This window comes from Doryrhamphus excisus, linkage group LG18 (assembly GCF_037039965.1).
Source record: "Doryrhamphus excisus strain RoL-2023G ecotype Guam linkage group LG18, RoL_Dexc_Guam_v1.1, whole genome shotgun sequence".
NCBI lineage: Eukaryota > Metazoa > Chordata > Actinopteri > Syngnathiformes > Syngnathidae > Doryrhamphus > Doryrhamphus excisus.
In genome coordinates, this window is record NC_136374.1 from 3,996,351 (window position 1) to 4,011,582 (window position 15,232).

General features: G+C 40.1%; 1 protein-coding gene across 1 annotated transcript; it reads left to right on the forward strand.

Annotated features, from left to right (window-relative positions):
* Positions 1-7,527: 7,527 nt before the first annotated feature.
* On the forward strand, positions 7,528-9,502 carry LOC131106604 (odorant receptor 131-2-like). Its single transcript, XM_058055826.2, has 4 exons — positions 7,528-7,628; positions 8,541-8,679; positions 8,750-9,175; positions 9,269-9,502. The coding sequence occupies exons 1-4, from the start codon at positions 7,564-7,566 to the stop codon at positions 9,500-9,502; spliced, it is 864 nt and encodes a 287-aa protein (XP_057911809.2). The 5' UTR covers positions 7,528-7,563.
* The last annotated feature ends 5,730 nt before the right edge of the window (positions 9,503-15,232 follow it).

Below are 15,232 nucleotides of genomic sequence, written 5' to 3' on the forward strand. Positions count from 1 at the left end.
AAGCTTATCAATGAGTATTAAAACGTATCAAAGCGTGATTTAAAGCGTAACAAATCCTGATCAATCGGCATCAAAGCGTGCGTTGCCGTAGCGATTCGGGAAATAATTTGTCGCCTAAAGCGGGAACGAATTTTGTATCAGAGCTTATCAGAGCTTAAACATATCTGAGGAGATCGTGAGATTTTTTGAAAAATTACGCAGAATTCGTCGCCGATTCAAAGCGCGACATTCAGCGTTGGTGTGAACGTAGCTTAAATGTATACTTTTCTCCCTGTATACTTCCTCTTGCTGTGGCTGTTTGCAGGCATACCTAGTCGATTTTCGCACTCACATGTCGATCAACCAATAGGCGAACAGTTCAACCCAAGACACACTTAGGACCGCCCCCTCATTTGAATAGTTTTTCCTTCTGCATTTCTATGAGGACCAAAACTGCCAAAATAATAAAAAAATAAATAAATGGAAATAAAAACAAAAAAAATAAAATAAATAAATAAATAAATAAATAAATAAAAGCAAAAATAAATACAAAAATAAAAAACAAGATTCAAAAATGTAAAAAAAAATTATTTTTGTTTTTATTTCCATTTATATTTATTTATTTATTTTTTTTCATTTTTGTTTTTATTTCCACTTTTATTTATTTATTATTTTGGCAGTTTTGGTCCTCCATACACACGCATGCGCGCACACACACACAGAGACCACGCGGTCCTACAGCGCCCCTCAGTGGCCATTCCTGTCGTATTAACTTCTGAAATGTCACTATAAATGTTATATTTATTACGTATAAAGTTGCCAAGATTGCACTAAATATTAATTATACTCTGGTAAGCATATTTTAAACATCGTAACATATTACAAACACGCACAGTGTGCTTATAAATACTGTAAATATATACATGTCTTTAATTAGCATGTTAGCTTTTATTTAGTTTACATGTTGATGACTCAGCAGTTACATATTGTACTGTATGTAACGTCTCACACAAACCTCATATATGTTTGATACATATAATGAATTAGTTCATGAATGAGTCCATTAGTTAAGAGTTGAGTGAGTTGGGTAGATGACAATGAGCTGCCTGCCCATGACAGAGGTGCATCACATGACCTATGACATCATTACATGCCATATAAGCAACGCACCGGCGTGTTGATCATCAATTCTCCTCAGGTGAGCTTCTTCTTCTTCTACTTCTTCTTTTTCTTCTTCTTCTTCCTTGTGCAGTGCCACAGCATATCTGCATTCTATTTCCTCACAACCTTCTCCTCACCGTTTTTTACAAAAGCTGTTCTAGCATGTTTTGCAATGTTCTAAGATGGTATGGGGTGTTCTAAAAGTGTTCTAGGGTCTTCAACAATATTCTGCAATTGTCTAAGGTGTTCCAGGATGTTCTACTCTGTGTTCTAGGATTACACACTCCTCTAAGATGCTCTACAGTATTCTTCCAGGATGTTCTATTGTTTTCAGAGATGTTCTGCAATATTCCAGTGTGTTCCACAGTAGTCTGCCAACATGTTATAGGATGTTCTACATATCATCCTGGGGACTTCTACAATATTCCACATTTTGCAGGATATTTAGGATGTTCTGAAAATGTTTTATATAAAATTTTATAGGATGTTCTACAAAGAGTCCCAAGATGTCTACAATATTCCAGTGTTCTAAGATGTTCTACAAATTGTTTTACGATGTTCCAGGACATTGTACATACTGCTCTAAGATGTTCTGTATAGTATTCCAGGATGCTTTACATACTGTTCTTGGATCTTGCTGCAGGGCGCTCTACTAAATGTTCTAGGATGTCCTTCATACTATCCCAAGGTGTTCCAGGACGTCTATATAGCGTTCTAAGTTATTTTACCTCATGCTTTAGCTCGTTAAGTTCAAAGACATTCTACATGTCCTACGTTGTGTTCTAAGATGTATATCGTGCTCTGAAATGTTCTGAATGATGTACTTCATGTGTTCTAAGGTGGTCTGTGTTGTGTTCTAAGATGTATGTAGTGCTCTGAAATGTTCTGAATAATGTTCTACATGGTGTTCTATGATGGTCTATGTAGTGTTCTAAGATCTATATAGTGCTCTGAAATGTTCTGAAGAATGTACTACATGTGTTCTAAGATGGTCTATGTTGTGTTCTAAGATGTATGTAGTGCTCTGAAATGTTCTGATAATGTTCTACATGGTGTTCTATGATGGTTATGTAGTATTCTAAGATGTATATAGTGCTCTGAAATGTTCTGAATGATGTACTACATGTGTGTCTAAGATGGTCTATGTTGTGTTCTAAGATGTATATAGTGCTCTGAAATGTTCTGAATGATGTACTACATGTGTTCTAAGATGGTCTATGTTGTGTTCTAAGATGTATATAGTGCTCTGAAATGTTCTGAATGATGTACTACATGTGTGTCTTAGATGGTCTATGTTGAGTTCTAAGATGTATGTAGTGTTCTGAAATGTTCTGAATAATGCTTTTCATGGTGTTCTATGATGGTCTATGTAGTGTTCTAAGATGTATATAGTGCTGTGAAATGTTCTGAATAATGGACTTCATGTGTTCCAAGATGTTGTTCTATGTTGTGTTCTAAGATGTATATAGTGCTCTGAAATGTTCTGAATGATGTACTACATGTGTCTAAGATGGTCTGTGTTCTGTTCCAAGATGTATATAGTGCTCTGAAATGTTCTGAATGATGTACTACATGTGTTCTAAGATGGTCCATGTTGTGTTCTGAAATGTATATACAGTAAAGTCTCGTTATATCGATATTCTCGGGAGTCGGAAAAAATACCGATATAACCGGACTATCCATATATCCGATCCTGCGCCGAACTGCATTAAAAGTGGGCAATAATGCACTTGACATTGTTCTATACTATAGTTCTTTGCTTAAGGATTTCAATACCAAAAAAGAACACGGCGAACGGCTGCTTCCAGTCAACTTTATTTTTCACACTTCCACCACCAGAGCGCAGCACACACACCAATTCCCGCACTTCCTGGTTCACAGGTCATGCTCAACCCGCCCCACATAGCTGGCCAAACACATGCCTGCAACAGAAGAACCAACTGACATAGCATACACACCTATTCCAACGAAGACACAAGCGTACAAATACATGTATTTAATTGTGTTGTATTCAGATATCTTTTTATCGCTTGCAATAATCACTGTTTTTCATATGTACATGCTGGCGTTCGTGGTTCTGTTGCAGGCATGTGTTTGGCCAGCTATGTGGGGCGGGTTGAGCATGACCTGTGAACCCGGAAGTGCGGGAATCGGTGTGTGTGCTGCGCTCTGGTGGTGGAAGTGTGAAAAATAAAGTTGACTGGAAGCAGCCGTTCGCCGTGTTCTTTTTTGGTATTGAAATCCTATATAAGCAGACCAAATTGGCTGGCGGGAGATGAAAAGGGCATCGTAGTAACCGAATTATCATAATAACCGGGTCGTACTAACAGAACTAATTATATCATAAAAGACTAGAAATTTGCCGGGAAATGAAAATAGTATCGTAATAAGTAGTAATTCGTTATAACTAATATCGATATAACGAGACTTTACTGTAGTACTCTGAAATGTTCTGAAGAATGTACTACATGTGTTCTAAGATGTATATAGTGCTCTGAAATGTGCTGAATGATGTACTACATGTGTTCTAAGATGTTTTATGTTCTGTTCTAAGATGTACATAGTGCTCTGAAATGTTCTGAATAATGTACTACATGTGTTCTAAGATGGTCTGTGTTGTGTTCTAAGATGTATATAGTGCTCTGAAATGTTCTGAAGAATGTACTACATGTGTTCTAAGATGTACATAGTGCTCTGAAATGTTCTGAATGATGTACTACATGTGTTCTAAGATGGTCTGTGTTGTGTTCTAAGATGTATATAGTGCTGTGAAATGTTCTGAATAATGTACTTCATGTGTTCCAAGATGTTGTTCTATGTTGTGTTCTAAGATGTATATAGTGCTCTGAAATGTTCTGAATGATGTACTACATGTGTTCTAAGATGTATATAGTGCTCTGAAATGTTCTGAATGATGTACTACATGTGTTCTAAGATGGTCTATGTTGTGTTCTAAAATGTATATAGTGCTCTGAAATGTTCTGAATGGTGTACTACATGTGTTCTAAGATGTTTTATGTTGTGTTCTAAGATGTATATAGTGCTCTGAAATGTTCTGAATGATGTACTACATGTGTTCTAAGATGGTCTATGTTGTGTTCTAAGATGTATATAGTGCTGTGAAATGTTCTGAATAATGTACTTCATGTGTTCCAAGATGTTGTTCTATATTGTGTTCTAAGATGTATATAGTGCTCTGAAATGTTCTGAATGATGTACTACATGTGTTCTAAGATGTATATAGTGCTCTGAAATGTTCTGAATGATGTACTACATGTGTTCTAAGATGGTCTATGTTGTGTTCTAAAATGTATATAGTGCTCTGAAATGTTCTGAATGGTGTACTACATGTGTTCTAAGATGTTTTATGTTGTGTTCTAAGATGTATATAGTGCTCTGAAATGTTCTGAATGATGTACTACATGTGTTCTAAGATGGTCTATGTTGTGTTCTAAGATGTATATAGTGCTCTGAAATGTTCTGAATGATGTACTACATGTGTTCTAAGATGGTCTATGTTGTGTTCTAAGATGTATATAGTGCTGTGAAATGTTCTGAATAATGTACGTCATGTGTTCCAAGATGTTGTTCTATGTTGTGTTCTAAGATGTATATAGTGCTCTGAAATGTACTGAATGATGTACTACATGTGTTCTAAGATGTATATAGTGCTCTGAAATGTTCTGAATGATGTACTACATGTGTTCTAAGATGGTCTGTGTTGTGTTCTAAAATGTATATAGTGCTCTGAAATGTTCTGAATGGTGTACTACATGTGTTATAAGATGTTTTATGTTGTGTTCTAAGATGTATATAGTGCTCTGAAATGTTCTGAATGATGTACTACATGTGTTCTAAGATGGTCTATGTTGTTTCTAAGATGTATATAGTGCTCTGAAATGTTCTGAATAATGTACTTCATGTGTTCCAAGATGTTGTTCTATGTTGTGTTCTAAGATGTATATAGTGCTCTGAAATGTTCTGAATGATGTGCTACATGTGTTCTAAGATGTATATAGTGCTCTGAAGTGTTCTGAATGATGTACTACATGTGTTCTAAGATGGTCTATGTTGTGTTCTAAAATGTATATAGTACTCTGAAATGTTCTGAAGAATGTACTACATGTGTTCTAAGATGTGTATAGTGCTCTGAAATGTGCTGAATGATGTACTACATGTGTTCTAAGATGTTCTATGTTGTGTTCTAAGATGTATATAGTGCTGTGAAATGTTCTGAATAATGTACTTCATGTGTTCCAAGATGTTGTTCTATATTGTGTTCTAAGATGTATATAGTGCTCTGAAATGTTCTGAATGATGTACTACATGTGTTCTAAGATGTATATAGTGCTCTGAAATGTTCTGAATGATGTACTACATGTGTTCTAAGATGGTCTATGTTGTGTTCTAAAATGTATATAGTGCTCTGAAATGTTCTGAATGGTGTACTACATGTGTTCTAAGATGGTCTATGTTGTTTCTAAGATGTATATAGTGCTCTGAAATGTTCTGAATAATGTACTTCATGTGTTCCAAGATGTTGTTCTATGTTGTGTTCTAAGATGTATATAGTGCTCTGAAATGTTCTGAATGATGTGCTACATGTGTTCTAAGATGTATATAGTGCTCTGAAGTGTTCTGAATGATGTACTACATGTGTTCTAAGATGGTCTATGTTGTGTTCTAAAATGTATATAGTACTCTGAAATGTTCTGAAGAATGTACTACATGTGTTTTAAGATGTATATAGTGCTCTGAAATGTGCTGAATGATGTACTACATGTGTTCTAAGATGTTCTCTGTTGTGTTCTAAGATGTATATAGTGCTGTGAAATGTTCTGAATAATGTACTTCATGTGTTCCAAGATGTTGTTCTATGTTGTGTTCTAAGATGTATATAGTGCTCTGAAATGTTCTGAATGATGTACTACATGTGTTCTAAGATGTATATAGTGCTCTGAAATGTTCTGAATGATGTACTACATGTGTTCTAAGATGGTCTGTGTTGTGTTCTAAAATGTATATAGTGCTGTGAAATGTTCTGAATAATGTACTTCATGTGTTCCAAGATGTTGTTCTTTCTTGTGTTCTAAGATGTATATAGTGCTCTGAAATGTTCTGAATGATGTACTACATGTGTTCTAAGATGGTCTATGTTGTGTTCTAAAATGTATATAGTGCTCTGAAATGTTCTGAATGGTGTACTACATGTGTTCCAAGATGTTTTATGTTGTGTTCTAAGATGTATATAGTGCTCTGAAATGTTCGGAAGAGTGTACTACATGTGTTCTAAGATGTACATAGTGCTCTGAAATGTTCTGAATGATGTACTACATGTGTTCTAAGATGGTCTATGTTGTGTTCTATGATGTATATAGTGCTCTGAAATGTGCTGAAGAATGTACTACATGTGTTCTAAGATTGTCTATGTTGTGTTCTAAGATGTATATAGTGCTCTGAAATGTTGTGAATGATGTACTAAACATGTTTAAGATGTCCTATGTTGTGTTCTAAGATGTATATAGTGCTCTGAAATGTTCTGAATGGTGTACTACATGTGTTCTAAGATGGTCTATGTTGTGTTCTAAGATGTGTATAGTGCTCTGAAATGTGCTGAAGAATGTACTACATGTGTTCTAAGATGGTCTATGTTGTGTTCTAAGATGTATATAGTGCTCTGAAATGTTGTGAATGATGTACTAAACATGTTTAAGATGTCCTATGTTGTGTTCTAAGATGTATATAGTGCTCTGAAATGTTCTGAATGGTGTACTACATGTGTTCTAAGATGGTCTATATTGTGTTCTAAGATGTGTATAGTGCTCTGAAATGTGCTGAAGAATGTACTACATGTGTTCTAAGATGGTCTATGTTGTGTTCTAAGATGTATATAGTGCTCTGAAATGTTGTGAATGATGTACTAAACATGTTTAAGATGTCCCATGTTGTGTTCTAAGATGTATATAGTGCTCTGAAATGTTCTGAATGGTGTACTACATGTGTTCTAAGATGGTCTATGTTGTGTTCTAAGATGTGTATAGTGCTCTGAAATGTTGTGAATAATGTTCTACATGTGTTGTAAGATGCTCCAGAACCATGTAGGTAATGTCGGATTTGTGTCCTGATGTTGATAGGGGCAAGGTTCCGTGTACATGACGCGGGGACGGGGTTCTGATGGGGGTGTGATGATGTGAGCCTGAGGTGAGTTTGACCATAATGATGAAGAACATGACGATGACGCGGCATGTCGTGAGTTAAGTGTGTTTCTACGCTGGCAGTACGTGACAGAGGAACGCGGCAATGCTAAACTCCACCCACCCAGGCCTGGCGGAACCTCTGATAGCCAACGGCAGCTCGCTAGGCGGTGGGGAGGCGGTGCCCAAAGACAGTTTCTCCAACGCCTTGGCCAAGAACATCATAGCCATGATGGTTTGGCTAACACTCAGCGTCATCAACGGCAGCATGGTGCACACCTTCCTGCGACACAGGTGCCTCGCTTCCTCTTCATGTCACCTGACATCCTTGCTACATTCACATAGTTACTTCCTGTTTGGCCTTTTAACTTGTTATATATATTCATGTTCATCCTGGTTATGTCCTACTATGTGTAATATACAGTGGTTTGCCCACTTCCTGTTTTCTTATTTTTTTGCATGTCTGTCATAGTTAAGTGTTTCAGATTTTCAAATTAAAATATATAAACACAACTGAACACAAAATGTCCACCCTCGGCCATCTCTGTGTGGAGTTTGCATGTTCTCCCCCGTGCATGCATGGGTTTTCTCCGGGTACTCCTCCCACATTCCAAAAACATGCTAGGTTAATTAGCGACTCCAAATTGTCCATAGGTATGAATGTGAGTGTGAATGGTTGTTTGTCTATATGTGCCCTGTGATTGGCTGGCCACGAGTCTAGGGTGTACTCCGCCTCTCACCCGAGCTGGTAGGCTCCAGCAACCCTCGTGAGGAAAAACGGTAGAAATTAAATTAAATTAATGAATTGAATTACAGTGAAAAATGGGGCTACATGGCGGTCGAGTGGTTAGTGCACAGACCTCACAGCTAGGAGACCAGGGTATACGTATGTGCCCTGTGATTGGCTGGCCACCAGTCCAGGGTGTACCCCGCCTCTCGCCCGAAGACAACTGGGTTCTGAGGTTCCAGCACCTCCCGCGACCCTCGTGAGGAAAGCGGTAGAAAATGAATGAATGTTTCTAAAGTGTTGGGACTTCAGCAAACCACAGTGAGAGCCACAAAAATGGAAAACATGGAACAGCGGCCAAACAAAATGATGACTCATCCACAAGGTCACAAAACTCCCCACAACATCATCAAAATTTTGTGTTCAGTTGTGTTGTCATTGACTAATTTGATGTGTGTGTGTGTGTGTGCATACACCAGTGTGTTCTACGACAACCCGCGCTACATTATGTTCATCTACATGGTCATCAATGACGCCCTGCAGCTTAGCTTGGTGACGGCGCTCTACGTGGTCAGTTACATCTTCAGGAGGATCCACGCCTCCGTCTGCTGCCTGCTGGTCAGAGATCACCACGCCCTCCCAACATGGCGCCATTCTCGCTAACATGATGTCATTCTGCTCCGCACAGATCATGACTGCGGTCCTGACCACGCGCTCCACGCCGCTCATCCTGGCGGGGATGGCAGTGGAGCGCTACGTGTCCATCTGCTTCCCGCTTCACTACAGCCAGATGTTCACGGTCCCGCGCACGCTGTTCCTCATCGGCGCCATCCTCATCCTGACCGCCATGCCGCCCGTCAGCGACCTGCTCATCACCGTGCTGAAGGAGCCGCCCAGCTTCTTCCACGCCGCCATCTTCTGCGACCACTCGCTGCTCTTCCGCCACCGCTCCATCTACTACAAGAACTTTGTCTTTGACGGCGCCTACTTGTCGTTTGTCTTCCTCACCCTCCTCTTCACCTACTGCAAGATCATGATGACAGCTCGTGCCGCCTCCACCGGCTTGGCGTCCGTTACCAGGGCCCGGAACACCGTGCTGCTCCACGGCCTGCAGGTGGCACCTTCTACACACGTGCAGCATCTCCTCTTCCAGCAAATGTCAGACCCGCAGGGTTCTAAGGTTCTTCTGCTATTGTCCTCCTTGCAGCTGCTGCTGTGCATGCTGGCCTTCGTGGTTCCGTCGCTGCAGGCGGCGCTCATCTCGCTCTTCCCGCTTCTCAGCCTGGAGATCCGCTACATCTTCTTCCTGCTGGTCTACATCATCCCTCGCTTCCTCAGTCCCGTCGTCTACGGTTTCAGAGATGAGCTCTTCAGGAAGTACTGGACCCGCTACCTGGCCTGTCAGAGCCTTGCTAACGTGCGCGTTGGTGCCGTCGCTTGATGCGGACCTCCAAGAGCAACTTCAGTGTCTTCCTGTGGCAGGGATTTCAAAATAAAATGTGGAATAAAAACATGGTAATATATGTATTTCCAGTGAAAGAGCTGATTAATCGATAAAATATTTATTGCAAAGCATCAAATTACCATGAAGAAAATATTTGTAGTAAAACATCAAATTCTCTTGACTAAATATTTCATAATAAAGCATCAAAATTACCATGATGAAACATTTGAATTGCAACATCAAGTTAACGCAATACAAAATGATACATCAAATCAACATGATCAAATATATTTTTATATTTTATCTGAAAATTCTAAGATATTGCAATACAATGCAAAATAAAAAAAAATAAACACGAAATAAACATGAGAAATTATATGACCAAATTAATTAGTTAACATCGGACGCAACAAAACAAGCGGTGCTGCTGGAACTTACAGTCCCCTGGGAAGACCGGATGGAGGAGGCCCACGAGCGGAAGAAGGCCAAATACCTGGAGCTGGTGGAGTTGTGTAGAGAGAGAGGCTGGAGGGCCCGCTGTGAGCCAGTAGAAGTGGGCTGCAGAGGCTTTCCAGGGCAGTCGTTACATCGAGCACTCAAGCTCCTTGGCATCAGAGGGCTGCAAGAAAGAAGGGCCACCAAAACATCAGCGAGGCAGCCGAAAAAGCCTCGAGGTGGCTGTGGATCAAGAGGGGAGACGCATGGAGTAGCACGCTACTTGGACACAAACCGGGGCCTGATCACCCCCGGTTGGGTCGCCTAGGTGAGGGTGTCTGAAGATCAAAGACCCGAAACACCCAATGACCCTAGGTCCTTCACTGAGGATGTGTCCAAGCCGCACCCTTGAGGTGTTTCATCAATCTAACATCTAACATCATCAAATGAAGTCTATGCTTTAGTATAAATATACTAAAGCATAGACTTCATAAAACATATTTGCTCATTTTTTTTAAATATTATAAACAATACATATCAATATACAGCATAATATACAAATATATATTTAATATTAGCCATATTAATGAATATGTAATAAATGTGTTTATATTTTTAAATGTAAAAATTTAAATTAAAATTTTATTTTGATTATAAAAACATCACATTGTCATAAACGATTTGCAATATTTTGTACAAAATATCGACCATAACATCAAATTAAACCAAATCAAACCTTTGACCTCAGAAGAATTTCCGTTCCAGGGGTGCCATACAAAAGGTCAAAGTTTAAACGACGTCCACATTGTCAATGATAATGATGATGATAATAATTGTTTGCTTTATATCCTCAAGTCATGACGATGATGATTATGTCATCATTATTTCACACATTATTTTCACACTGATCATTATCACATAGCTTCTATTCTATTCTATTACACTGACTGTGCGGCTCATTTTACAGTCATCCCGGTTATTCGAGAAGGTGCTGAGGGTCATTAACTCTGTGAGGGAGAGCGGACTGGACTGTATGTGTGTTAGGTAGGTTTGTTGGAACACCTCATCCATACCACAACTCCAATCAGAGAGTGAGTCTGGACACAGTAGCAGAACTGTATGGACTTTATTCCTTTACAGGCCAATTTTTCCATCCAAGGGTTACAGGTTAATTTGTGAATAGTATAATGCAAGGGTACCCCGCCTCTCGCCCGAAAACAGCACCCCCCGCAACCCTTGTGAGGAAAAAGCGGTAGAAAATGAATGAATGAATAATGCAGGGGTCACCAACCTTTTTTGCACCACTACTGAGACCTATAGAACACATCTCTTAAATCAATTAGTTTTATTTATTTTCTCATTTTAGTATTAATCACTAAAGAAACATCTATGGCAGGGGTCTCAAACACGCGGCCCGCAGGCCAAATGTGGCCCGCAGGAGGCCCCCGCCTTGATATGAAAGTTTAATGTTTAGTGGGGCCCGCGCGAGTTTGATATGGATGCTGTATGGTATCATGTACCCAGAAAAAATTATTACGTTTGATTAATGTTCATCTTAAAGGTTAAATAACTGTTAATAGTTATCCTCCCTATCTGTGTGGAAGTGGTAAGTTTTTGGCTATTTAAGTTTAAAGGAAATAACTTGAAGGCTACCGTTTAGGTCGCTGGCTCTCTAGTTTGCGAGTTAGCATGTGTCTCAAGACCCTGCAGTTGCGCAATATGTTGTAAATAAAAAAGTATAAACTATAGTTAGGTTTTGTCATGTCTACAGGGCTCTAATAATGCTTTGTTAATTTTAATCTGAAAAAAATAATTTGTCTACCCACCAACTATATGTGGTTTCTTAAGTTTTTATTATTTGATGTTTTATTATTATTATTATTATATTTATTTATTACTGATTGATTGATTTTCTTCATTCTTGATTCGTTTATTTATTTTTCATCTTATTTTGTGCAGAAAAATAAAAATTAAGATATTTGAGAATAGTGGAATGTTTTATCAGCGCTTTTATTGTAGAAGCACTGAAAAAGTTTGTATATTTTTCTGCTTTTAATAAATGCGGTTTTTTTTTTGGGAAAACCTGATGCAGCCCAGCCTTGCCCAGACCCTAGCTTCAGTGGCCCCCAGGTAAATTGAGTTTGAGACCCCTGATCTATGGTGTTCGGGTGAATTTTGACCCATATATATTAATGTCAATTGTTTTCAGCAACAGAACTTTAGTATAAAGTGAAATGAAAAAGCAGAACAGGTCCAGATCTTGGTTCCACTGTACTTCTTGCCATGATCCAAATTGTAAATGTGAAATCAGCCAGTCAAATGAGTGAATTCCCCTCACATGTCTGGACATTGTTTTTCTGCTGGTATATTGGAAAAGCGGTCAAAATGAGAATCCCCTGAAGCTTACATGATGAGAAGAGGAGCTGGTTGTCATTGTGTTGGCTAATTGTACTCTTATGATTTCAATTTTGGCTGAAAATATTGCTTTGTAGTCATATTATTATAACCGGTCAAAACCGACCCTAACAATACAGTGGTCATAATTTCAACCAGACCATTTTAAAATGTAGTAAAAATAATTATTTTTTGTTTTATTTTGTTGAATTACAGTTTCCTGACAAAGTCAGAAAGCCTTCATGCAATAAACAAATGTTATGTGATTCTTTTTATGCATTAAAATGTTAAACGGGTCGGTGCCGACCCTAACACAAGAGGAGGCTTAAGTGCAGGGAAAATATAACTCACCTGCTGAAGCAGTGGGAGGCTGAGCTTCTTTCGTAGAGACGAGATGGTCCATCGAGGTGTGATGGGAGACAGTGAGTCGTTAATAAGTTATTTATTATTTCTGTGCGGCCCGGTAGCAAATGTGCCATGGACCGGGACCCCACACACACACACACACACACACACACATACTGTATTTGGATTCACGGCGAAAAGGGCACCAACAGGAAGCTAGCACTTTACATGCTGGCCCTTTAAGTCTGGCCCTTTAAGGCTGGCCCTTTAAAGCTGCCGCTTTAAGGCTGGCCCTTTAAGGCTGGCCCTTTAAGGATGGCCCTTTTAGGCTGGCCCTTTAAGGCTGGAGCTTAAAGGATGGCCCTTTAAGGATGGCCCTTTAAGGATGGCCCTTTTAGGCTGGCCCTTTAAGGCTGGAGCTTAAAGGATGGCCCTTTAAGGATGGCCCTTTAAGGCTGGCCCTTTAAGGAATGCGCTTTAAGGCTGGCCCTTTAAGGCTGGCCCTTTAAGGGTGGCCCTTTAAGGATGGAGCTTTAAGGCTGGCGCTTTAAGGATGGCGCTTTAAGGCTGGCCCTTTAAGGCTGGAGCTTTAAGGCTGGCCCTTTAAGGCTGGCCCTTTAAGGATGGAGCTTTAAGGCTGGAGCTTTAAGGATGGCCCTTTAAGGCTGGCCCTTTAAGGATGGCCCTTTAAGGTTGGAACTTTAAGGCTGGAGCTTTAAGGCTGGAGCTTTAAGGCTGGCGCTTTAAGGCTGGCCCTTTAAGGCTGGAGCTTTAAGGGTGGAGCATTGAGGCTGGAGCTTTAAGGCTGGAGCTTAAAGGCTGGAGCTTTAAGGCTGGAGCTTTAACGCTGACCATTTAAGGATGGCCCTTTAAGGGCGTCAGGCACACTTGGAATGAGCCTCCTGGCACCTTCCGATGGCTCACAATGAACTGCCCTATCATCCTTTGCTTACAATTTGTTTGAGAGCGAATAAAGTGCATTTTCGAACAATGGTTGTGTGTGCCAAGCAATAATGCACATCACACTAAATGTGTTCCATAAGTGCCAAAACGCTCTTCTCTGAGCGAGTGGAGTGCTTTTTTGGACGTGGCACACATGTGCCATATATGGAGAAAATTTTTACCACAAAGCCTATAGCTTGCTTGAAATACAATTTCACAGCGAGAGAAACACTTTTTCTCATTTTGGCTCTAACTCTACAGCAGTGCTTCTCAGCCACATGAAACTGTTGCAGAGAGAACGGGATGCGAAGCTGCGTCAGGCACACTTGGAATGAGCCTCCTGGCACCTTCCGCTGGCTCACAATGACCTGCCCTATCATCCTTTGCTTACAATGTGTTTGAGAGCGAATAAAGTGCATTTTCGAACAATGGTTGTGTGTGCCAAGCAATAATGCACATCACACTAAATGTGTTCCATAAGTGCCAAAACGCGCTTCTCTGGGCGAGTGGAGTGCTCTTTTGGACGTGGCACACATGTGCCATATATGGAGAAAATTTTTACCACAAAGCCTATAGCTGCTTGAAATACATTTTCACAGCGAGAGAAACACTTTTTCTCATTTTGGCTCTAACTCTACAGCAGTGCTTCTCAGCCACATGAAACTGTTGCAGGGAGAATGGGATGCGAAGCTGCGTCAGGCACACTTGGAATGAGCCTCCTGGCACTTTCCGCTGGCTCACAATGACCTGCCCTATCATCCTTTGCTTACAATGTGTTTGAGAGCGAATAAAGTGCATTTTCGAACAATGGTTGTGTGTGCCAAGCAATAATGCACATCACACTAAATGTGTTCCATAAGTGCCAAAACGCTCTTCTCTGAGCGAGTGGAGTACTTTTTTGGACGTGGCACACATGTGCCATATATGGAGAAAAATTTTACCACAAAGCCTATAGCTTGCTTGAAATACATTTTCACAGCGAGAGAAACACTTTTTCTCATTTTCGTCTAACTCTACAGCAGTGCTTCTCAGCCACATGAAACTGTTGCAGACAGAACGGGATGCGAAGCTGCGTCAGGCACACTTGGAATGAGCCTCCTGGCACCTTCCGCTGGCTCACAATGAACTGCCCTATCATCATTTGCTTACAATGTGTTTGAGAGCGAATAAAGTGCATTTTCGAACAATGGTTGTGTGTGCCAAGCAATAATGCACATCACACTAAATGTGTTCCATAAGTGCCAAAACGCGCTTCTCTGGGCGAGTGGAGTGCTTTTTTGGACGTGGCACACATGTGCCATATATGGAGAAAATTTTTACCACAAAGCCTATAGCTTGCTTGAAATACATTTTCACAGCGAGAGAAACACTTTTTCTCATTTTGGCTCTAACTCTACAGCAGTGCTTCTCAGCCACATAAAACTGTTGCAGAGAGAACGGGATGCGAAGCTGCGTCAGGCACACTTGGAATGAGCCTCCTGGTTCCTTCCGCTGGCTCACAATGACCTGCCCTATCATCCTTTGCTTACAATGTGTTTGAGAGCGAAAAAAGTGCATTTTCGAACAATGGTTGTGTGTGCCAAGCAATAATGCACATCACACTAAATGTGT

Bases quoted from the DNA above. Each gene is read 5' to 3' on its own strand.
- LOC131106604 (XM_058055826.2), top strand. From the start codon at position 7,564: ATGATGGTTTGGCTAACACTCAGCGTCATCAACGGCAGCATGGTGCAC. The intron at 8,680-8,749 runs GTCAGAGATCAC...TGCTCCGCACAG, and splicing joins CCTCCGTCTGCTGCCTGCTG to ATCATGACTGCGGTCCTGAC. The intron at 9,176-9,268 runs GTGGCACCTTCT...TCCTCCTTGCAG, and splicing joins TGCTGCTCCACGGCCTGCAG to CTGCTGCTGTGCATGCTGGC.